The 25,624-nt window shown below is 32.6% G+C and overlaps 3 protein-coding genes across 5 annotated transcripts; all 3 read right to left on the reverse strand.

Moving 5' to 3' along the window:
- Positions 1-14,207: 14,207 nt before the first annotated feature.
- On the reverse strand, positions 14,208-16,155 carry LOC145102554 (manganese-dependent ADP-ribose/CDP-alcohol diphosphatase-like protein). The gene is made up of 2 exons (XM_079039974.1): positions 16,022-16,155; positions 14,208-15,309 (listed from the first exon to the last, which is right to left on the reverse strand). Exon 2 carries the CDS (start codon positions 15,291-15,293, stop codon positions 14,349-14,351), a length of 945 nt encoding a protein of 314 aa, XP_078896100.1. The 5' UTR covers positions 15,294-15,309; positions 16,022-16,155; the 3' UTR covers positions 14,208-14,348.
- Positions 16,156-16,647: 492 nt separating this feature from the next.
- QS (quinolinate synthase) lies at positions 16,648-19,887 on the reverse strand. Its single transcript, XM_079039975.1, has 7 exons — positions 19,038-19,887; positions 18,500-18,784; positions 18,197-18,418; positions 17,930-18,109; positions 17,330-17,824; positions 16,938-17,099; positions 16,648-16,844 (listed from the first exon to the last, which is right to left on the reverse strand). The coding sequence occupies exons 1-7, from the start codon at positions 19,767-19,769 to the stop codon at positions 16,776-16,778; spliced, it is 2,145 nt and encodes a 714-aa protein (XP_078896101.1). The 5' UTR covers positions 19,770-19,887; the 3' UTR covers positions 16,648-16,775.
- A 1,686-nt stretch (positions 19,888-21,573) lies between these two features.
- Positions 21,574-25,231, reverse strand: LOC145102556 (LAMMER-type protein kinase AFC2). Of its 3 annotated transcripts, XM_079039977.1 has the most exons (12): positions 24,995-25,231; positions 24,100-24,289; positions 23,865-23,891; positions 23,624-23,777; positions 23,488-23,536; positions 23,262-23,376; positions 22,996-23,087; positions 22,751-22,907; positions 22,617-22,681; positions 22,392-22,489; positions 22,185-22,287; positions 21,574-22,094 (listed from the first exon to the last, which is right to left on the reverse strand). In XM_079039977.1, the coding sequence occupies exons 1-12, from the start codon at positions 25,094-25,096 to the stop codon at positions 21,942-21,944; spliced, it is 1,305 nt and encodes a 434-aa protein (XP_078896103.1). In that variant the 5' UTR covers positions 25,097-25,231; the 3' UTR covers positions 21,574-21,941. The 3 variants fall into 3 exon arrangements, with proteins under 3 accessions (XP_078896103.1, XP_078896104.1, XP_078896105.1); XM_079039978.1 differs by lacking the exon at positions 24,100-24,289 and having other exon boundaries at positions 24,995-25,222; XM_079039979.1 differs by lacking the exons at positions 23,262-23,376; positions 23,488-23,536; positions 23,865-23,891; positions 24,100-24,289; positions 24,995-25,231 and having other exon boundaries at positions 23,624-23,642.
- Positions 25,232-25,624: the final 393 nt, after the last annotated feature.

Raw genomic sequence — 25,624 nt, forward strand, 5'->3', positions numbered from 1 at the left:
ATTAACTAAAAAAAAATTTTAAAAAATTAAAAAAAAAAATCTTTTTTTTTGAAAAGTTCGTGAAATATTCTAAATAGAATATTACACTGTACATATTCTAAAAATAATTTTAAAATGCAAAATAAATGGAAAAATCAAAAAATTCTTTTTTTAAATATTATTTTCGGAACTTGAATTAACTAAAAAAATTATAAAAAAATAAAAAAAATAATAAATAAAAAAATGCGTCTTACGGTCTCACAAAATTAGGCCGTCTCACATGAACCTAACCCTATATATATATATATATATATATATATATATATATATATATATATATATATATATATATATATATATATATATATATACTAGGTTACAACCCGTGAAAACCACGGGAAAGATTTATAAAATTTTATTAAAATAATAATAAATAATTTCCTAAATTTTATAATTTTATATAAATTATTTGGTTATGTATAGTTTTGTGAATTAGGAACCATAAATGTTAATATGATGATGCAGTTAATTTGGAGTATGGGCTGTATTAATTTTTGTAAGAAATTTGTGCTTTACAAATTTTATTGACCAAAGATGAAATCCACTTATTACAAAAGATAAAAAAATGTATACTTAACTGTCAATATTTTTGGATGGTGTCATTTCTTGTATTTACATAATTTATTGTACGTCTTTGAGATCCATTCTGTTAGATATGAATTCGCAAAGATCATTACCATGAAAATGAAACAAATTCATTGAGTAGTACTAAATATCATGAACAAAACTGATTAACATTGTTTATTATATCATACCTAGTGTTTTAATTAGGTCGTATTAATAAAATTAAAACCTTGAAATTTATTATTTTCCTCTAAAAGAAGTAAACACCAACTATTTAAAATAACTTTTACTTTTCCTTTTTCCAATTGGCTTGTTCTTCGTTTATGAAGTATATTGGTTTCAAACCTTGCTATGTTCTTACTTTGTCATCTTCGAAATCAAATCAACAAAATCACATAAAGTATCATAAAATTTTAAATAAAATCAAAATGGTAAATTCATCAAAACATGTATAAAAGAGAAGGTAATATCCTGCAATTAGTAAACATTGCCTAGGGAACAAAACTTATATACAATATCGACAACTTTAACGTAAATTGTAACAAATTTTAACTAAAAAAGTTTTATAACTATCATAATAGTTATAAAGTTAATAAATATTGTGTGATGCAAAAAAAACTAACATCATATAAAAATAAAATGTAAACAATCACTTAATAAACATACGACACAGAAAGGATATTTTATTAAAAATTCCACTTGATACAAATACAGATACTTTATTCAAGCATTTAGACATATATTTTACTAAAGCATTTAGACAGAAGCAACAAAAATTATCTCAAATTCTTGCTCACAAACTTCTTTTTAGGCCTACCATTTAGCACTCTGCAAAAATGAATGGAAATTCATTAGTTAGCCCATCTGGTATGGAAATACACGTAATTAAGTAAAGTATGAGGTTATTTATATACAAATGTTTTTAATGGTTACCAAAATAAACCCTGTATAATCAGATATATTAAAATGTATACGTATTATTATAGTTTCGTTAAAACTATTTATATGTGGATTGGAATTGCTTGTTGAATGTTATCCGATTTTTCAAGCAAAATTAATGTATTCATACATAGATACATACATGCATATAACTTGTAATTTGTCATGTTGAAACAGACTTTGGTTATTAGTAGAATGCAAAAAATGTAAATTCCTTCCAAACGTGAATATGGTAAGTTTTTGAAATCACATTGAAATAGCATATCAGTTACATGATGGGTTTTGGTTATAAGACATCCTATGTGCTCATACAAACCCTAATGCTTGGATCTAGGTTTCTCTATTGTACATGCAAGTTATCCAAGGCTATAAACCCTAATTCTAGCATATGGAAATCGATATTAACATATAAATGGGTTTAAGATTATACCTTTGATTGTTATGTAGCAATAACAATCGAATTCCTCCTTGAATTGACTTTGGAAGGCTTAGAGTCACGAGTGTCACTCCTCTAATGGCTTACAAACACCAAGATCAAATGGAGAAGGTATAAGGACAGAGGGGAGGTATTGAATTCGTTCCTAAGAATTATGGCCGAATTCATGAGTCAAGGGGTATTTATATAGGTGTAGAGATAGGGTTTCAGTCATTATCCTTATCTAGTTGCTTGTCCACCAAGCAACCCATAAGATAATCCTTGAATCCTTATCATAGTCGAATTTTAAGGCCTTATCACCTTAAATTCGTCCAACCTATTAATAAGATAATCCTTACCTTATTTTGTAACTATCACATAATTACAATTCAGCCCCTCTAGTTTAATTAATTACATTTGATCACAAAATTAATTCTTAATTAATTATTGACCAATATTAATTAAACAAATATGATTTCTCCTTTAATATATTATTCTTATAACATATTAATAAATCATAATAACCTCTCTCTCTATTTATTTCTCCAATCAAGTTGCTTTGGTGAAGGCAACCCAAAAGGACCATGCACCATCGGGTCAAGTACATACCAAAATAGTTATGGACTTAGACACTAATCCAACAGTCTCCGACTTGGATAAGTCTAATAACTATTATGCGTATGACTTCAGATCCTGATCTGCAATCATAGCTTTCCAAAGCTGCCGTCAACTCTGATCCTATCAGATACGTGTGTCCTTAGATAAGGGATCATATATTCCTCCATTCTAGATATCGTATGAGATATGATTTCAAATCATTCTCTTTGTACTATATCTCGATTTCCGATTTATGACGACTGACTAATTGAACAAATCAAATTATCCCTAGCCCGGCCGAGCATTTACGTTTGTCATCACTAAACCATCGAGGGGCCCAAAGATATCGCTTTTATCCTACTTTGGATAAAAGGAACGGATAAACTTTGATACAATGCTTGCTTGCACTCACCCACCGAATTACACACAACAATATGTTTTATAACACCAAGTTACTAGTGCGTTTACATATCATCAATGTGCAACCGATTTGCAAGATACAACTCACACATCTCGGTTTCAAGAATATAAGATGTTATCGTCTCACCAATCACTCGTGATACAATTCATGGAGTGATCCAAGTGAGCGTGGGTTTGATCCAATGCTCAAATTCATATTCATAAGCACTCATGAATGTTGCAGCAAACCTTTGCTTATGTCTAATGCTCTTTAGACAATCCACACACCAATTCACGACAGTCTTCATTCATATCTACTTCCAACATATGAATGACTGTAGCCCATTCGAATAATTTGACTGTTCTCAACCAATTAAATTATTCAGGAAGTCAAAACATACAAATGTGAAACACAAGAATAATACTAATCTCATATGGCCTCAACCCTTTGAGCATAAATAAAACACCTTTTATTTATCACCATATCGATTACTCATTATTTGTCATTTTGGTTAATCAACTTCTTACTTGAATTATAACACTTGTCCCATGCTCCTAGCATGCACACAATGTTTACCTATGGTTCTTACTTTGTGAAATAGATCACATTGAACACATTTCCAATCATTCTCATTTCACAACTCCAAATCCTTTTTCCATAAGTGAAAGAATATCAAATTCTTGCTACTTATAGAATATGCTAGATTCTAACATTCTATGAAACTATCCTTTCGTAATGTCACTGCACCAAAGTCACAAAGACTATTGCCAATGATATTACAAAGTCTTCTATCGGAGATTGTTACAAGAGAATTCCTTAGATATGATGTCTCTCATTCAAAGTACATTCCTTTGAACATCCTTTTGCATAAAAGTTTCTAATCTAGTCATAGATTTTTCAATATTCAATTCCCAATATGGACACGCTTCCATATTTTCCATATGACAACTCATTCTTAATAGAATCTTATCTATTCGTAATGATGTCGATATGGTCCATCCAATATGGAAACATTTCCATATTTTCCAATACTATACTTCCAACTACTCACAAGCGACCAATCCTCGTCGAACTTTGGATTGTCCTTTGATAGTTGTTTAATTATTTTAGTCAAAACCGATTCTAGTCCTTTTTCCCTCTAAATGCGCTAGACATTTGGAAAATTTTAGAATGGTCAAACATTAAAGAATTTGCAATCGATCCTATACCCGAAGCGTATAGGACACGACGCATAATGTTTTATTTGCTATGTTCTCAAAATTCGAATTGTGAAGAGGAATGTCGTAATCATAATCGAAATTTTAAGAACACACTATGTACCTTTGACTAAATTTATTAACATTTCTCAACCTAAGTCTTTAGATTTGAAATGAAGCATAATATTCTCTCCCTTAATTATAGCAAAACAACTATTCAACCCTTACAACTTTGCAATGTATGACTCTTGTTTTCTATAATTAATATTGCTAACCTTGCAATACTTTCCTTAATAATCATACAATCATAACATTTATGCTCCCACTATCATGATGATTATTACTTATGCTCCCACTAGCTTCGACATGTATTCATAAACATCTTAACTTTCAGAAAAACAATGCTTATTGAATTTCTTAAGTTCATGTTTCTAATACTTAGTGCTTTGATAATCTATTATCAAGGCTTCTTGAACTTATACACCTTTGCCTTCGATAGTTCATATGTGTGTCTAAACACTTAAGACTAATTGCCAAACCTCACAATTCAAATTATGGAAAGGGATACCGTAACCATAATCGAATTCGAGAATGCAATTTTACAATCACTATCTTCTTAAAATCTTTCTTAGTGAAAGCATTTCCTCACAATCATTTTCATGAAGGAGGAAATCTTATGACACTTAGATTTAAACGGTGTATGTGTTCCTATCCATGTGAATTTGTTAAAACCAAAGTTTACGACAAATTCAAACTCATATGGACCGGACTTTCTTAATCTTGATTTCTTGCCTTATGGTAGCACAGCTGCCCACCATGTCTTCCAAGTAGTTAAGCAGTTCACCCTTTCCTATCAATGTACCTTTCATTGATTAAGGTTCTTTGCCTTTTATGCGTTCAAAATGAGAACTCATAGAACTCACATGCATAATTAACTCGATTGGATTGGCACAGAAACAAAATAATGTCATCACGATAAGTTGTAAACTTCAACTCGTGTGCTAGTGATGATCGATAAGGTTTATTTGATTTGTTCTTGAAACCTTTCAAGACCATTAAGACTCCCACTAACTCCTTGACATATAAGATTCTCTTGTCAATAACCATTTCTTGACAAACAAATATTCAAGAGTTAGTGTAGCTTTTATCAAAACACTTCATAAATTGGTCCTAGTTGGTCTTTGTCTTATCCAAAACATCACAACTTCCCACATTTAATGAATATTATAAACCTTCTTTATACTTATCACTCAATGTCACAATCTTAACTCTGAGACTTGTTTTGGAACGAAGTATGATTGACTTCTTGATTTAACCATTTCTTCAATTCTTGATCCCTCTTCTTAGGCATACAATTGTACTAAGACTTACTTAGAGGATCAATTGAGATATGGTTCTTAATCATTAAGACCTATCATAAAGCATAAAAGGTACTCTCCCTTCTTCTTAGAATGGAGAAACTTTTATCTTTCTGCCTACTTGATTCTTGTTATTCGTTCTACTATTGATTTAAACTTTTTCAATCAATTCAGAATTACACTTAATCTTATAAGTATAATCATATTTACTAAACCTTTAGTAAATCATGACGAATATCTTTTTTACTCTTATGGTAGACTTTGACCAACACACGACTTTGTGTACTCGATATCCTAGTCCTTCACATGACACTTTGTCAATGAATTAGTCTAATTTCCAAATATGAAATTGCTCATTCTTCGCGCAACCAAGTTGCATGATTCCAAATTTCTGTCCAATTGAAACTTGGGCGATGAGAAACTCTCCCTATTTGGTAAATTCTCGACTTTTCCATAAACACCATAAATAAGAATCATATCCATTTGTTGTAGAAATATGCAAACACCAATTTTCATAACGATTTCATTGCAAGAAAATAAACAAATAAATAAATAAGTCAAACGAAAATTTATTTTATTTATAAAAGCAGCGGAAAACATTTGTCCTTACAATGCAAAATCCATTGAAAACTATGTATTTTAAAAGGAAAATTTCTAACAACTCTATCGTAACTATCTAAGCTCAAAATCTAATCTTCAAGTCCATGCGATCAAGATCCATTCCTTGTGATTAGATTCATCTTGCTCTTTCACCAAGCTTCCTTTCTTTTCACCGATCCTGCAAAACATTCAAATGCAATCTTATCACATTATGTATTAAGAATCAACGAATAGGAACTTAATGGAGTTAGATAGTGGATTTTACCTGAAGCGCAGCCATACTTTTTGACTCTCCCATCTTCTGGACTCTTCAAGCTCTTTGCACAGACTTGTATCCAACACCCTTTCTTTTGGCAGCAAACGCATGTCGGTTCTCCTAGAACGTCCTCGGAAGCATGGTTGGTTGACTTTCCCAACAAATACGCTCCATTGCTTCGCCAAATCATTTCTGATTCAGCAGCAATGAGCATGTGAGTTAGGTCAATGAGGTTGTCGTCATGATCCATCATATAATACTTTCTTTTGAACTCATTATATGATTCAGGAAGTGACTGAAAACCCAATTCACAGCCAACTCATCTGGGAATGACACACCCAACATTATCAACCTATCAATGTGTGATTTCAATCCTAGAACATGGGCACACACGGGTTTACCATCTTCATGTTTCATTTCCAATAGGGCTTTAGTGATATTGAACCTTTCAATTCTTCGATCTTGTGGGTTAGGGAGAATAATAGGAGGAGGAGGAGGAGGAAGTGAAGCATGATTTCTCGTTCCTCGATTGAATCGTGGAATATCATCTTCATGTGGAATGCTTGTTCCACGGGATTTGGGAAGACCATAGTTGTCGAACTTTGACATCTACAAAACGGGAGAAAAACAAATTCAAGTTAGTTGATAGATTGAGTCCTTAGTAAATCACCCAAATGAAATACTAAGGCTAGGACCCAACACAATATTCCACAACTCGGGAGAGGGATGTCGTAACCCTAATTGCAGAATATTTGAAGGTAAGTGAATGACGATTCACTAATTTCCACCACGAAAAACGAAAAAGAAATTTAAGTTTTAAATCTATGAAAACTCCTAGATCTTTTGAGATTCATTGAACTTTCAATGGCATGTTTAAATCTCGATATGTCCCCCTTGTTTGTGACTGGGATGCCGAGGATCACAAAGCGGGTGTGAATAACCATGCAAACTTACATGGTGCCCTCACATGTTACAGTCACTTATTCGATGTGTCGGTAAACCACACACGCTCCACCGAACTATGACAAACATTGAGTCACCATTTGCTACCTTTGCTTAGAACCATTTAGTGTGTCGGTAAACCACACACGCTCCACTAACGTCTTCGCAAGGGCACAAAGTGTAATTTCATGGAATTGCATCAATTCACTTTTGTCTAAGTAACTAAGATTGGGAATTTTATGAAAACATTTAGTTACTTTTATACTTCATTATACTTATAATGGAAGGTTTTGTCCCATCCTACCTGTTCGGCTAACGACCCTCCACTAGTCAAGAGTGTGGTGGGTAAGAGTGGATACCCATTCAATCGCCATTTTATAGGCAATTTCCTTAAACACCCCTTATAGACCAGCTTCGTGAATGAGGCCTATTAACGGTAAGACTGACTTTTACTCATACATATATAATGTTAGACTTTTAATGTTATATATAGTATAGGGTATATTTTATACTTTCAAAATACTAGGTGGTCTAACTTAACAATTATACTTTTAATTCAATTAAATTGTAAACCTAAACTTTTATGGATTTATTAAACTTCTTTTAATTATACACCTTAATTAATTAATAAAACCATAAGGGTGTGATTTGAACTTTTTCAAAACAATACTAGAGTTTTAGAATTTAACATTCCTAATTAAACTTTTAATCAACTTTTAAATTCCAAAACTTGAGGGCAAGTTTTGAAACATTTCAAGACATTTGGGTTTAGAATTTAAATATACATCAAATTAAACTATTAATCAAAATTTAAATTCCAAAACTTGAGGGCAAGTTTTGAAACCTTTTTCAAAACATTAGGGTTTTAACTATTCAAATTTCAAAACAACAAAACTTTTGGGTTCAAATCTAAACTATAAAACCTAAAGGGGAAAATATGAAACATTTCATAACATAAGGATCAAATAACAAATAATCTAAATTAACAATTAATCACATAATTATCCATATTTGATTTATTTAATGATTTCTTGCAAAACAATTTACCAATTAAATAATCAATTATCACATAAGGAAACAAATATTTTATTAATTGATAAATATCTTCAATTAGATCAAGAATATAGTCAAATATATCATAAAATCGGATTTATATTGATCTAATATGATAAGGTAACTATCCATAAGCAAAAACAGCAAGAAATCCCGGATATACCTCTGTCTGACGCACCGACTCGCCGAGTCACCCTCTGGAACTCGCCGAGTAGGGCTAACTCGCCGAGTCCAAGAGTGACTTGCCGAGTCAGGTCGAACAATGAGGCCAAAACACGTTTTTCAGTTACATCAAGCATCAATACAATAGAAACCAACCAGTCTCTGATACCACTGATGGGTTTTGGTCATAAGACATCCTATGTGCTCATACAAACCCTAATGTTTGGATCTAGGTTTCTCTATTGTACATGCAAGTTATCCAAGGCTATAAACCCTAATTCTAGCATATGGAAATCGATATTAACATATAAATGGGTTTAATATTATACCTTTGATTGTTATGTAGCAATAACAATCGAATTCCTCTTTGAATTGACTTTGGAAGGCTTAGAGTCACAAGTGTCACTCCTCTAATGGCTTACAAACACCAAGAGCAAATGGAGAAGGTATAAAGAGAGAGGGGAGGTATTGAATTCGTTCCTAAGAAGCCTTAGGGAAGGTCTGACCGAATTCATGAGTCAAGGGGTGTTTATATAGGTGTAGAGATAGGGTTTTAGTCATTATCCTTATCTAGTTGCTTGTTCACTAAGCAACCCATAAGATAATCCTTGAATCCTTATCATAGTCGAATTCTAAGGCCTTATCACCTTAAATTCGTCCAACCTATTAATAAGATAATCCTTACCTTATTTTGTAACTATCACATAATTATAATTCAGCCCCTCTAGTTTAATTAATTACATTTGATCACAAAATTAATTCTTAATTAATTATTGACCAATATTAATTAAACAAATATGATTTCTCCTTTAATATATTATTCTTATAACATATTAATAAATCATAATAACCTCTCTCTCTGTTTATTTCTCCAATCAAGTTGCTTTGGTGAAGGCAACCCAAAAGGACCATGCACCATCGGGTCAAGTACATACCAAAATAGTTATGGACTTAGACACTAATCCAACATTACATAGATCACATGAGCTACACATGTAATCGACAGTATTATATGGAGGGGAAAAAACGGAATTCCTTAAGATTTGTTTCATTGAACGGAATGGAATAGAATGAAAGAGAGAGTGAGAGGAGAGTACTTGACAGTGTCCATGGCTGCTAAGATTTCATTCATGAGACCGATTCTCTTATCGGTTCTTTGCAGTCCTTCCTTTAAAATTTTTTGCATTATACTAATAACCAAAGTCTGTTTCAACATGACAAATTACAAGCTGTATGTATGTATGTATGTATGTATGTATGTATGTATGTATGTATGTATGTATGTATGTATGTATGTATGTAATGTATGAGTTATAGTACCTGTATGGGGAACATGAGATCTAGCAATAATGCACCAAGGACTGAAGCAACACTAAGTTGTTGGTAGAGAAGAACCAAACCAAGAATGATACGAAAAGGTGCAGACCATAAAGTGTGAAGTGATTGGGTTACTTGCTGTTGGAAAAGAAATGGAAAGAAAATTAGAAAGATAATAAAAATGATCTTAAAAGAATGTAACAATCTTCCCAGATGCAATCTTTCTGCGACTCTCATTAGTTAGCCTCAAAGTCTTCCGGAAGACTGCAACAATCTTTAAGGAAAAATAGGTTCAATTAGGTGGACAACTTCATTATCTTCAAGGTAAGTATGGAAGAAAAATCGATCATTACGAACAATGGATGAAGAGCAATCGTTGCCAGAGACAATAGGGGTAGGCATTGTCGCTGTCGGAGGACGATAACAATCCCTGACACCACCGTGTTTGTCAAGAAAAATATAAGAGAACTATTTCTAGGGTTATACAGCTTCAACCGAAAAACATGATTTCAAAATTGAAATTAAATTTGTCATATGGTAAGCTATCTTTGATTTCAGGAGAAAGTAGATGGGAATCAAAGGTTATTAAGAGAAACATACCTTACTTTAATTTCCATGGATGAAATCGATGAATTAGGCAACAAAAAAAAGGCGATCGTAAAGTCAGAGATCAGAGAAGAAGATGTGGGGAGAAGAAGAACTGACAATCGATGAAATGATCTTGGAGGAGACAACCAGTTATTGTGCAAAATATGGTGAGAAGAAGAACCGCCAAGAAAACTCTAAATACAGAGTTATTGCGGTGAGGACTGCAGCAGAAGAAGATCGAACAGTTGAAATTGAAGAATGGCGAAGAGAACTTTGATGAGGTGATTTTTATTGAAAATACCGTCAAATAAAGTAGGGGCAAAATTGGTATTTAACTTTATATGAAATGAGTGGTTTGAGTGGACACGTGGCATAATGGTTTTGTTTATTAGATAGGGATATATATATATATATATATATATATATATATATATATATATATATATATATATATATTTCAATTGAGGAAAAAAAAGCGTTCAGAATGAGGGAATCATTCTCAGCCACACGTTTATTTTGTCGCAAAACACTTAGACGTACCGGCGGAAATGGATAACGGATACACATATGTTTTCCAGCTAAATATGTTTCCTTAAACTATGCTAATCATTACCTTAATGTACCTAAAAACATTTTTTTTTTTGTTTTATTTATTTTTAGAAAGCTATTTTGATCAAAAAAATTATTTTAAATATATCAAAATTCATAATTTTTTATTCTTTATAAATAGACATCCATATTGATATGATTTTAAGATAAAATAAAAATAAAAAAATTTTTTAGAGTTCCAGCTTTCGTAATTCATAAGTGAATAAAAATCTATCAGATTTTTATTACAGTACATTCGTTATTCACTTATAAATAAAACGTATGTTTAACTTTTTTTTTTATAGTTTGAGTATCGTTATTCATATATGAATATAACACGTAATAAAGTTTTATTACTTAAAATATATTTTTTACATCATCTTTCGTCATATATTATATTTATATATGAATAAAACGTGTATTAGTTGTCGTCATATTTTATATTCATATATGAATAAAACATTTATCAGATTTTTGTTACAGTTAATTTGTTATAAGTAGTATAAATGATACTTAAACTGTAAAAAAAATTAAAAATATTTTTTTTATTCATAACTGAATAATGAATGTACTATAGTAAAAATCTGATGCATATCTAATCACTTATGAATAACGATAGCTGAAACTATAAAAAAAATAAATTTTTTATTTATCTTAAAACTACATCAATATGGATTTCTATTTGTAGGGAATAAAAAATTATGAATTTTGATATATTTAAAATCATTTTTCGATAGAAATAGCTCCTTAAAAACTTATAATAAAAAAAAATTAAAAAAAAAAAAAACTATGTTTTTGTATATATTAAGGTAATAATTAACATAGTTTAAGGAAACATGTTTTATTAGAAAACACATGTGTATTTCTTTCCCATTTTCGCCGTTACGATGGAGGTTTTTGCGGCAAAAATAAATGAATGGTTGAAAATAATTCTCTCAGTCTCAATATTTTCTATTTTGTCAATTGAACTTACCTCTCTCTCTCTCTCTCTCTCTCTCTCTTTATATATATATATATATATATATATATATATATATATATATATATATATATATATATATGCCTAAGTTATTCTATTCAAAGTAATTATTGTGTTATTGTATTCATAACTGTGGGCCAATCAATTTTACTTATTTTAAAAAAGTGATTAATAAATATTATTGAATTAAAATAGATTTAATAAAGGAAAATTGCATATTTTAAGGGATCATAGATTCTATTAATTTTAAAAATCCGATTTTACGAATTATAACTATATTAATTCAGACATTCTGATAGAATATTTACTCAAAAATAAAAATATTTTTGAACCATAAATTCTTGAACTTCTTGTAGAATAACAAATTCTTGAACAATCAATTGAAGAATAAAAACAAAAAATACATTATTTCTTATAGAATACGGTTAACAAATTCTTGGCCTACATTTATGCATACGATAACACAATACTTAGTTTAAACAAATGAACCTCTATATATATATATATATATATATATATATATATATATATATATATATATATATATATATATATATATATATATATATATTAACTTAGGAAAAGTATGTATCGACAAAAAAAAGTCAACATTGGAGTTCAGGATATTAATGTACATTATGTACGGATGGATATAAATTGAGAAGAATCAAAATCAACCAAACAGTGTTTAATATTAAATTAGGAGGAGTGGATCTCAAGAATATAAGCATACCTTGGCTAACATAAATGATAAACCCCAAACCAAAACAAACTAATCCCTTGAACATGGTAAAGACTTATTCTACCTAATAAATAGTTATAGGAACAAACTAATATCCATGAATGTGAACTCTCATATTAGAATAAATCAAAATACTATGATCAGGCAAGTAAGTGCCTTTGTTATTAATTAAAGTGAAGGGTTTTTATGATGATTTAAAACTAGTTTATGTTCTTTTAGTTTAAAATACAAAGGAAGATACCCTTTTCAATTCTTTTGTTATTGTTGCTTCTGTACAGGTTCCGGTAAGTATAAGGAGATTAATATATATATATATATATATATATATATATATATATATATATATATATATATATATATATATATATATATATAAGGCCTTTTGCTAGAATATACAAAATGTTTGTTGTCTTGTTAGTTTCAATAACTTGTGAGATATATTTAATATTTCAGAAGTGAAATAGATGAATTGACTGCTAGAATAAAAATATACATTCAAGTCCAGACAGGCTAATCTTTTACATATATATAAACCCAAAAGTCAAACATGGCATATCATCAAACTTGCACAAGTTAAAAATATATATATATATGGAATGACGCATCTTTGAGTAGTAGTTCAAGGTGTAAGTCACTGTATTACTTGATTTAATTAAGATAAGAGACTGCATGTCGATGAGTCATTGAAGTACAAGATTGATACGTGATAAATTATTAAAAGATGGCCCGTGCCTTAGTATGTAACTATGTAAGATTACTTGTGTAATTTATAAATTTGAGATACATACACATAAAACAATGAAGGTAGAGAGATTACCTATTTATTAAAACAAATAATGAGTAACTATAGAATAAAAACTAAAATGAGAAAAAGATTACTCCACCATTGTCTTGGTATGTAAGATTACTTGTGTAATTTATAAATTTGAGATACATATACACAAAACTAGGAAGGTAGAGAGAGTTCCTATTTATTAAAACAAATAATGAGTAACTATATAATAAAAACTAAAATGAGAGAAATACAAAATTTGGGGTAAAATGGTTATTTTAGAGACATTTAACAAGCTTAATGGAGTAAGCATAAGCATGCAATTTTTACCAACCACAATGACCATCCATGAATAAGTTTCAAAACTTGGACCTAAACTGCAGAATAGTGGAAACCACAGGGACCAAAACTGTAATTCAGTCTTATTGTAAAAAATTCAAAATCTTGGACCTAAAGTGCAAAACATTGGAAGCCACAATGACAGTGGAAGAGTGCATTCACATCACCTTTTAAAGTAGTGTAAATCAACTCTTTTTACCATATTTCACATGATATTAATAATATTGTGACATTTTGTTCATTTATGTTTACAACTATGTGCATTTGACTGGCGTTATCCATGTATAATAATATATGACATATCGAGTGTTTGGTTATACCATCATGTAAACATAAATGAACAAAATGTCACAATATTGAATTTGACAGATGAATAACTACTGATATTCCAACAAATTTCTTGATGATAAAGTTAACCATAAAAAGTACATAAATGAATTTAAATTTGTAAAAACCAGAACTACCCCAAATTCACCATGCTTAAAATCATATCATGTCATGTTTAGCGCTTGAAAACCATTTCACTACTTACCATTCCATCAGCACCAATAAGTGATAACCTATCTTCAAAAACATCTATATATCCAAACGCATCTATGCCAGGTTGGCATTCCAAAGCTGCTTCAAGCACTCGATGATGTACTCCATGAGAGTCAACAGAGTGTCCCCCATGATGATCATGACCACATAAACAAACCTTCACACAATCATACCTATGAATCACATCCATAACTTCCTCATAATTCCACAAAATTGAATCATTCGATGTGGATCCAGGATCTAGGGGAACATGACAACATACAACAACTTTTTGGTTCGAGTTTTTTGCATCTTGGAGTATGTGATCTAACCATTTCAACTGTTCTTTCCCAACTCCACCATTGAATTTCACGAATCTTCTTTCAAGATTCACTAACCCATTTGGACTATCTTTGTTGGAATTAGGGTTCTTTTCGTTTAGAAAGTTCAAGGATTGAATTGTGTGAGGGTGATCATGAGGCCAACCGATTGCGCTGATGTCATACCCATCAAGAACAATGAATCTGTATTCTGGGATTGGGGAAAAATCATAGTAAGCATGGGGATGATGACTAGGAATATATAACAATGGAAGCAACTTGCTGCGAGGAAGATTGTAGAGACAGTGGTTTCCGATTATATGATATGTAGGACCATTGAAGTTTTCAAATTCTTTAATTACTTTACAAACAACATCTAGTGATTGGTCTTTGGGACATTTTCCATCAACAATGTCGCCAAGATTTAGTGAGAATTTGATATTTTGGTGATTATTCCATTTCTGTACTGCTCTCTGTAACACGAGCATGCTGTTTCTATAGTATCGAGGAACACCAAGGAATGAATACCCATCGGGAATGTCTGCATACTGGACATCTGTGATAACCCCAAATGAGAAAAGAGGTGCTAATCCATTTGGGTGGCCCATTCTCTTGATCAGTATCCTATGAAAAAATCAAGAAGATAATAAATTATGTATGATATGGTTCATGATTGTTGCATTTGATGTCAAAACTCATCAAATGTTTGAATTTGTATCACGAATCAACCTAAAGTTATAACATGGCCAGCATGTAAAGTCGTGTATGATCTACAATTGACATGTATTTCAGTATTTGTGACACTTACTTTGACTAGATTGGTAGGGCTGACGTATACATGGTAATTTTCTTATGCTTAAAGAATAAAGATGAAAACAATAAAGAATAGCTTATCAAAACAAAGGATTCTGGCAGATAAGGTCCCCATGAGAATCACCTTATCAAGGAATAGTTTCAATTTTTAAGTGGTTTTGACTCTTGAGTAATGCTTTAGGGATAGGATATGCTCCACGAAGCAATTGGGCAGAAGCAGCGTATTTTATATTCACAGAAATTGCCAGAAGCAGATACTTTTTATTCGAGGCAAATTGCCAAAAGTTTCGTATAAAATACCAATCATGTATACGTGTGATTCCGTTAAGAGCATCTACTGTTTCTACATGGTGTACAGCAATAAGCTCGAAACAATTCCCACAATAAATTAGCTTAAAATCGAAGCGTATGTGAGATACGAGCTACTTTAGAAACAATGGCAGCCAAACAAATAACATATATATAATTGCAGGAACTAATTAACGGCAACTACGAGAATCGAGTGGAACCATGAGAAACTTACAATCAAAGTGAGCTCCAAATTGGATCAACAGATAGAGAGAATGCAGGAAAGCGAGAGATCGTGAATCAACTACGAGAATCTTCAACGATGAAATAAAATTTTTGGGAAATGTTCTTCCGATAACAATGGGAAAAATGAGAATCTTAATGGGTGTTATAGAGAGACCTGTTGCCTTCAAAAGTCAAGAACACGGGGCACGTGACACAAAAAAAAAAAAAATTATTTAATTTATTACTTTATTAAAAAAAAACCAATAGATTTAATACATTGCGAAAACTAAGAAAACCCACAACTAATTCAAATTTGGACTTATCCTTTAAAAACAGTTTTGAAAACAATTAAAATAAAAAGTCTGCTATTTCAAAAATAATATGCCAAACTTTATATTTTCAAAAGAAATAATAAAAGTTAAATAGTCTTATTTGTGGATGGATCTACCTTTTTCTCTTTGTTTGTGTGGCAACGATTGATTCTTGTAAATTGCAAGTGTATTGTAGTAGTAACTTCCTATTCATTTCGCTTCACAATAGTTATATATATTGTAGATTATTACGCAACCAGGATATTTTATATGAAAAATAAATAAATAAATAAATGTAACAAAACAAACATTCTAATGAAATAAATTTGATTAAATCCGTAAAACCGCCTTTTATTGATATGAGCTAGTCAAACATAAAATTATTATCGTACACAGCAGCAGGCAGTTTTTCCTAATATTTCCATCCTTCTTCAATACACTCAAAACATTACATTAACTCTTTCCAATTTTAGCACCACCAAGAATCTGATTGATAAGTTTCTCCGGCAGTCTTTTTGTTGCCTGACAACAAAATTTAATTTATTATTATCAACAACAATTCAATCCACATTCAAACTGCTCTTTGACCATTTGTGCAAATATAGAAAAATTAACCTGATAATGTCTCATATGGAGGATTGGTTCACAACCCACATCTGCAATTAATTTCCCTTTAGGTGTAAGTAAGCTAAATCGCCCAGCTTCATACCCTCTAAGACCTTCTTTGCCAAGTGGCAGCCCATTACACACTTTCACAAGTGACGTAAGGGAGTTCATCTAACATCAACAACAACAGTATCACCCGTTAATTAAATTTTCTAAGCCCAAGGGTAAAATGGTCATTTTCCCATACATCATTTATCCACTCAACACTTTGAGAAAAAGGAAACAGACCCTAAGGACTGTTTCCCTTTTGAACTGTGAATGAATGTGCAAGTAAATGACCATTTTACCCTTGTGTGAAGAAGTAGAAGTAGAAGTGATAGATAGATACATCACGAACTGACCTTCATATATGGACACGATGCACAACCACCATGAAGAGAACACCCCTCGCCACTTGCAACACCAGGAATCACAGACAAATCACCCAAATCAGATGAAGTTTGTGAAGAAGTTCTTGTCATTGAATCGGATGAAACAGGAAAAACTATCTCCACACTCACTTTTCCTTCCCTCAAAGAAGAAGATTCTGGAGAGCCTAAGAGTCCACGAACTGCTGCAACAATGGAGGTCAGCATTCCTGATTCTGTTCCTAGTACAAACTGAAGGTGGTCATCCACATTTCTATCAAGAGCCTCTTGTACTCTTGTTTTTATAAAATCAAGTATGTTTTGGGTGGACCCCACCACCCCCATTCCTCTTCTCTTAGCTTCCATAGCTAACGAAAACATTTCACCAGGGACCTCAAAATGGGCTGTGAGAAACGCATCACAATACATGTCATTGATCTTTTCCACAACTTCATGACCAAACATGTGATGAACAAGACACGTTCCATCCTGACACAAAACATTTCATTACTAAAATGAGAAAAAAAAAAAAAAAAAAAAAAAAAAAAAAAAGACATAATTTGGTTACAAGAAGAAAACATCTAACTTGATTACCTGAAAATAATGGAGTCGAGGCAACAACGCCTTGATTGAGTTTCTAGTATGATCTGGATGTATTTTGGCTATTTCTTCATCAGTCATCAATGTCATCTGCTTAAATAACTCAACAATGTTTGCACCCATGTAAGAATCAGGTCCATACCACACAATTATGTTTGGTACTTCAGCAAAAGCCTGATAAATAAATATAACCACATTTATAAGATGAAAGATATAATAAATTGGAAAAGTGGTAGTGCCCAAATGAAAATGAGAAAGAACCTGTAAGATAGTTTGCACAACGTTTGAAGAAGTGCATGTAATGGTAGGCACAAGTTCATGTGAATGGGCTTTTGTTTCTAATGAGGTGTTTATGTAGACAACATGTAAAGAAGGTGAAGAAGTAGAAGAAGCTCCAGATAGATAATCCATGTAAGCAGGACTGGATGCAGCTTCAGCCAATGAACACCCAATCTGTTCATCAGACATTCTGTATACACCAACCTGCAATAATCACCATGTAAAGTCGTTATTTACATTAGAATGTTAGATAAAAAAGATGTTTGAAGGTTGATTTTTTTATACCTCTGGAAAACCAGCTTGATCAAGAATTGCTCGGACATTTTCTGACATGAAATCTACACCTAAAACAGCTATGAATTTGCATCCTGCTTTTGCCATAGTAACAGCACTGTCTGCCATAAGCAATGAATCGGATATAGAAATGTGAGGCCAATGCTTCTGTGCAGAAGTTAGAACGCCTTGGACCTCAGGATCCATGTAAAAATGTGCAACAACACCAATTTGCTTTTCCTTCAGCAATTTCGTAAGTTCTTCAACTTTTGCTTCATCTGGGAACAAAAATCTTGCCTGCAATTAGCCAATTATATTAGAGTAAGGATTAGGATTTCAAGAAATGAAAAGAAGTGATATTGTAAGAAGAAATACCAACTATATCCCAACCCGATTCGTTATAACTTGTAAGACGATTCTTTTTCTATTAATGTATAAAACTATCATGCCCCTAAATATAGTATAAGGTCCAAACTTGATTTTCTTCTTATGGTTAGAATCAATCAATCACATCGAGCAAGAAAGTAAGAAACTGAACGAAAACCCTTACCTGCGCTTCAGCAAAACTCCCTTTCGCGCCAATACCTTCCGCCGTGATCACCATAGACGGAAAAGGGTCCCCGATGGGCTTCCCTTCTCGAGCCGCCACCAGACCCTTCGTCCTTTTCTGCATGCTAATCAACACATTATGCCAAGTATTCGCCCTCGAATCAATTTTCCCTCCATGCAAACCAGCAACATTCAGATCCCCCAGATCTTCCGTCTTCAGTCCCAAAACTTCCTCCGGAGTGGCCCCATCGAGCACCGAAATCAAACAGGAGCAGAAACCTTTGGTAATCTCCGAATCACTGTCAGCTAAGAACCTCATCTTTCCATCCGCGTCCATCCTCACATCCAGCCATACCTGCGCCGTACACCCCATCACTCGATTTGCCGGAACTTTCAGCGAGTCGTCGAACTGCGGTAGAAGGTTCGCGTAGTGGAGGAGGCGCTTAACGCGGTCAATTGACTCAGATATGGAATTGAATTCGGATGCAAGGCTGTGAAGCTTCGATATAGCAGAGGCGTGGTGGTCGGATGTGAGGGACGGAGTAATAGCAACAGCCGAGCATGCAAACGTGGATCTAGGGTTTCCAGTAACATGAATCATAGGAGAAGAAGAATTGAGACCAAACTGAACGGTTTTGAAAAAAGTAAAAGAGGGAAGAGGGAATCTAGTTGTAGGCTTAGGATTAATAACTGCGTTATTGAAGCATGCCATGCCGAATGTTGCAGAGTCCATCGCCGGAAAAGTTAAGCGCCGCTGCTGCCTGTGAAGAGAGCGAAGGTGATGGATGTCGTGGAGACTGGAGAGAGCTCGAGAAACCTTGGCTTTAATGAACAGGAGCGATAGGCGATATCAATTATCACAGAGGCAATATATTTTATCTTTGATTACCCGCGAAAATGAAAATTAATTCTATTTTTATTTTAAAATAATTATAATATTTTTCTAAATTTTGTTTTAAGTCTTTCAATATTATTACTTTGGTACCACTTATACAAAAAGAATTGTAATAATTTTCCTAGTAGATATATCTTTGTTTTATATTTTGCTTTAAATCATCCAATATCAAGTTTCAATCAATCAAGATAAATCCGGTGTGTTCTTGGATAATAAGTTAATAACTACGAAATAAAAAGAAGATTTTATAAAAGAAATCACTGGTTATTATGAAATATTTAAGATGTGTTTGATAAAATTAACTGTTAGTTGGAATCTGTAAGTTGTTAAATATGTCAATATGAGAAAAGTCAAAAAGTCCCCTTTTTATATAAGAAAATGCATAATATTTTGCAAAAGAAAATCTAGTGCAAATATCACACACAAAAGACAAAACATCCGAATCTCATTTGATTTCCAATTGAGTTTCGACACTGCTTGAATTTAATCTAAATCTCTTATTAGTAAGCATTAAGAATATATTTATATGGATTGTGTTACGAATTATATTTTATCACACAGAACTATATATTAATAATGGATCGTTTTTCCTTTGGGTAAGGATGTTATGAGAAGTGGACTAGTCAAGTTCGATGAAGCACTGTAAATCTTCGTTTTGTATTCTCTTATATACATTTCTTACATCTCTGTAATTATATTTGTATATTGTTGTTGAGAATTTATATAAAACTAGTTTGTGGCTATAAATGTCTTCCAAGGTTGCACCTAGATTTTTATTTTCTTTTACATGTTAAATTTTTTCATATAAGACGTAATGAAAAGGGGGAAAAGGATAAGGGACGTCTACCATAAACTATAATTTCAATATTATAATATTTTTTCAATGGTTTGATTTTATTAAGATAAACACTCACAAATTCGATAGACGTCGTTTCTATTTTAGTTTATTTGCATGTTTTTCGCTTTGTTGTGCACTGAGGTATTATAACTCTGTTTTTAGTGTAAAAAGGTTAATTTTTGTTGGAACACCATGTTGACATGAGTTGAAGTTTGGTGATTTGCAATCATAAAATTTTGGTTAATAACATTGAGCTTGAGTTGACTTTGATATATGAATGTTGTAAACAAAGTCGTCCACTTAATCTTAAAATAAAATATGAAGCGCCTTTGCCTTTTGCCATCGAACTTGAGCCGTATAGCTTTGACAACCATAAGAAACGTAGAGGTGGTTTCAAGTGGAAACAAAAAAAAAATCTTAAAAGGTATTTTAAAAAAGAAAATGGATATGAGCGTGAATCTGAAAGGTATGTCTTTGCATAGATTAGGTGGGCAGGTTTAGAACCTTTGCTTTTTCTGGTAGGGACTACTACGAGCAGCCCCAACCCACCATGGAACGAAAGGTCGCCGGACCTTATTAGTTATTCCTCTTCCTACTCATTTACTTTTGAGTTTTGACCAATAACCAACCCAAACCCACCCCGTTACGATAATGATTCTCTATAATAATAATCTTTGAGATATCAAATATTCTCTATTTTAAGATTTAAGATATTAAATATTCCTCATTTTTACCATCATTTCATTTTTATAATTATATTTTATGACAAAAGACAAGGCCATCAAATTGTGGAGCATAAGAACCTAAAGAAAACAATTTCCATTACCCACCATCAATAGACAATAGCTAGAGTACAAAACATGAAAACAAGCTTGGTTTCAATCAGATTGAATGATTATCATGAAAACACCATATCATATCATAACACCATACATACCACCTAGGCTAGGAAGAGTTAGTTAGGCCTTTCTTTTTCTTTTCTACATTTTGTTTGTTTGTTTGTTTGTACATAAACTCGACTTTCAAGGTGGTCAATGAGATGTGTGACAGCAGAGCAGTAGGAACACAGAACATACCCTTGAGCTTCACGGGTAATAAAAATATCTACAGCAAAAACATCTTTCCTTCCTTCTGTGTGCATATTGACCACCACATATTTTGTTTTCATATTGTTAGTATCGTCTACTGAGATTGTCCCTGGTGAAGAAAGGATGTCTTAATGCTGCACGTGCTGTTACCCTCTCCAAAGGATCATATCTTAATAGCCCTTGCAACAGATGAATCAAATCCCCTGCTGAATGGTCTACATGCTGCATTATCAAATTCTGCACACACAACCAAATTAGAATCCCATTATTCACTCAAAAAGAGATGACATCATTTTCTATTGTGTATTAGATAGAAGTAGAACAAACCTGGAGCCGAGGTAGCTTCATCACAGCTTTAATACTTTCTCTTGATGTAGCCCCTTCTGGCCAATCTAACCTTCCCTTCCGAACATATTTCTCTGCATGTCGGCTGTTAATTGTACACAAACAAAACAAAACAACTTAGTTAGTTAGTTATAAAAAATAATAATAATAAGTAGAATTATTACACACAAAGAGAGAAAAATGACTAACTCTGCTTTCTTTAACATGTGTGTAGGCAATGGGCCAAGAACCCTCTCCATCATTGCAAGATGTTCCAAGTTTTCATGTGTTTGAAACAATGCTTCCCCCTACATCCAATTCCAAACAAAAACACCATTACAAATCAAGGAGGAGTGGGTTCAGTTGCTTATAATAGATGGAATGGAATCAGTTTTTCCATTCCATCAAATACTACACTAGTTTTACTGTGCTTACCGAGCAAAGTTCCACCAAAATACAACCAACACTCCATATATCACATGGATAACTCCATCCAAGCCCTATATAAATCACAACAAAAGTAAGAACACCACCAAAAAATATATCAAACTAACAACAAAAATAACTACCTAATATAACTTCCGGTGCACGATAGTGACGTGTGGACACTATGTAGCTTTGGTCCTGTCTGTCATATGTTGTACTACCAAAGTCAATCACCTTAATAGCACTCGATTTCGGAACCCTTTTAGAAAAAGAACTATCTTTTGGTGACCTCGATGAACCCTAAAAACAAAAAACAAAATTACAATCACAAACTTTTAAAAAAAAATACACCTTATAACCCCACAAAAGATATAAATATAAATCCTACCTTGTAATCAGGAACTTTCACATACTCTGGAGACACAAGAAGTATGTTTTCAGGCTTCAAATCAGTGTGAATCAGCCTCAAATCATGCATAACTGCAATGGAATCCAACAACACAAAATCAGAAACTTGAAAAAAAAAAAAAAAAAAAAAAAACTCAATACACATCCAAGAAAACTTTTGGGACTTTTTAAGCATGCACATTAAGAGGTTCAGAGACAAAAGGAATATTATATAAAAGTGACTAGCTTAAGTGATTTACTACACACATGCAATACATTCCAAGAGTTGTCTGCCAATCTCCCGAACTAGGTCAATGGGAAATGAGCGATAATTGTTTTTGCGTAGAAAATCATATAAGCTTGGTCCAAGCTTCTCAAAAACCTGTTGACACACCATTTAAAAATGCACCCAAAGTTCTTAACCCCATAACCACTTTCTCAATCTGGTGAAACAAATCCACCACATTAATCATATTATCATTCATATACTTACAATACAGATATGGTTACGATAGTCAAACCAGTTCCTTATTTGCACACAACTGCAAAGATTAAAACAAATTTAACAAAAAAAAACACAACACAGCATTCCATTAGACAACAGCCAAAATGGGTTTTGTGTAACTCACCGATTGCCTCCTTTGTCATGTTTACCAAGTTGTTGCAACACATCAATCTCTATCATTGCTGCCTCACGATATTTCTTTATACCACGAACAATTTTTATTGCCACCATTTCCTTTCTTTCCTTATCCCAACATTCCAATACTTGCCCAAATGTACCTGAATTGTACATGTATCAATGAAATTAGTCGATATAATGATACATTACAGACAAGTAGATGTAATTTGTTCATTAAATCCACCCACCTTCTCCCATTTTCCCATGAATCTTATCTGCAAGTCACACAATCAAACAAAGAAAGAAAAAAATTAATCAGTATCAAACAAATATATATCCAAGAAAACAAGTCAACAAACATAAGTTTTATGAGTCTATATAAATAAAGAGTAAAAAACCACTGTTTCCTATTGATTTGTATTCTATTAGCAACTATGCAATCAAGAAAATGAAGTTTCTTTGATGGTGGTGAAGGGTAGTTACATCGGGAAGTTAGATTATCTCCAAGTGCAAACACATAATGACCATCTTTATCATCTTGGCGCCATGGGGGAGAAGCATTTCGAGCCACACGCTTAACAAGGGGAGAACTAATGTGGTCTGATGGTGCTCGCTGAGGTGCAAAGCTTGCAACATTTCCAATCTCTTGTCCACAAAATAATCCTAGCTGAGCCTACACACAGGCATCCATACATGTTCCTTTCAATATGCATAATCATATCCTAACCATTTGATTTTTGATACATCATACCAGCCAATTCATCACAATTTTCAAACATTGTTAATATCATGTCAACGATAACAACACAAACACGATGTTTAGATTCATTAAAAGAAACCGGAAAGATCTTAACAAGTAGTTGTTCCTTTTTAATAGAAGAAACAATCTTCATGAATATTAACACATCAAGAGAGATTTAATCTCTGCGACATATTATTATTCCAAGGTTCTCTCATCAAGAAACCGCTTAAACTATCATCCTATCTGGAAAAGATAATAGGATAACTTTCAACCAATCACACAGAAAAAATAAAGAGAAAACTATATAATAAAAAAAATTACGAAAACAGGAGAACAGACGCATAATCGCAGAGCACATCCAACCCTGATTCACCGAACAGAACCACAGGGAAATCAATAAAAGGCCAAATTACAACCCAAACACCAAAACCACAGAAATCGTGATAGATCTTAAGTATATACATCGAGATTTCTAGCTACATCAGAACATAAAACGATTAGATCGAGCAGAACAGAATTTTTTTTATTCTTACCTTGTAGAATATACTAATTTCAATACGATCTAGCAAAAGAAAGCACTAAAACAACAAAGCCACAAAAATTAGAGAATTCGAAAGAAAATAATAAGATCTATACCTTCGGTGGTGGAGGAACCACATCCCAGCCCAATCTTTGTCGCTTCCTCGGCCTGAGATCCAATTGACCCATGGGAAACTCCGTAACACGCTCCATCTCCATAATCGTATGCGATTCGAAAAGAAACTCGTTGATTGATGATCAGAAAACCGACTATGTATTCAGAGAGACGATCTTGAAGAGATAATACTGTAATCGGGTGAGATCTGTGATGGAAAACCCAACCCTAACGCAACCCTAATATTGACCAAACAATCAAGCGTTGGGCGGTGAACGTGCATCCATCCGTACACGTGTCTTATGTAGTAGACGTTGATAAAGCTTTATTTCCTAAGCCATTGGTGTGTTAACCGTGGTTAGGTTTATGGATCTATTTAAACTACGGTTAGATCAAACTATGGTTTGACAGCCAAATTGGTGTGTTGACCGTAGTTAGGTTCATTGGCGTGTTGACCTTAGTTAGTTAATTGATAAGGCTTTAATGCTTTATTTCCTAACATGTTTTTTCTTTTCTAATAAATTATATAGTTTTGTTCTTGCGTGTGTTATTAATCTGGAGCTTTAGTTTATTTTTTTTTTTAATTTGTAATTATTGTTTTAATGGTTTTAAAATCATTAAAGGACATATTG

Source organism: Lactuca serriola, chromosome 4, assembly GCF_051521515.1.
Source record: "Lactuca serriola cultivar US96UC23 chromosome 4, Lser_US96UC23_V15, whole genome shotgun sequence".
Taxonomy (NCBI): domain Eukaryota; kingdom Viridiplantae; phylum Streptophyta; class Magnoliopsida; order Asterales; family Asteraceae; genus Lactuca; species Lactuca serriola.

What these genes read in the sequence shown, in the direction of transcription:
- LOC145102554 (XM_079039974.1), bottom strand. Translation starts at nt 15,293, where the DNA reads ATGGGCCACCCAAATGGATTAGCACCTCTTTTCTCATTTGGGGTTATC.
- QS (XM_079039975.1), bottom strand. Translation starts at nt 19,769, where the DNA reads ATGGACTCTGCAACATTCGGCATGGCATGCTTCAATAACGCAGTTATT. An exon ending in ATCAAGCTGGTTTTCCAGAG is followed by an intron (nt 18,419 to 18,499) that starts GTATAAAAAAAT and finishes TGATTATTGCAG; the next exon opens with GTTGGTGTATACAGAATGTC. An exon ending in TCCATATGAGACATTATCAG is followed by an intron (nt 16,845 to 16,937) that starts GTTAATTTTTCT and finishes TTTTGTTGTCAG; the next exon opens with GCAACAAAAAGACTGCCGGA.
- LOC145102556 (XM_079039977.1), bottom strand. Translation starts at nt 25,096, where the DNA reads ATGGAGATGGAGCGTGTTACGGAGTTTCCCATGGGTCAATTGGATCTC. An exon ending in TGGTTCCTCCACCACCGAAG is followed by an intron (nt 24,290 to 24,994) that starts GTATAGATCTTA and finishes GCCTGTGTGTAG; the next exon opens with GCTCAGCTAGGATTATTTTG. An exon ending in AGATAATCTAACTTCCCGAT is followed by an intron (nt 23,892 to 24,099) that starts GTAACTACCCTT and finishes TGTGACTTGCAG; the next exon opens with ATAAGATTCATGGGAAAATG.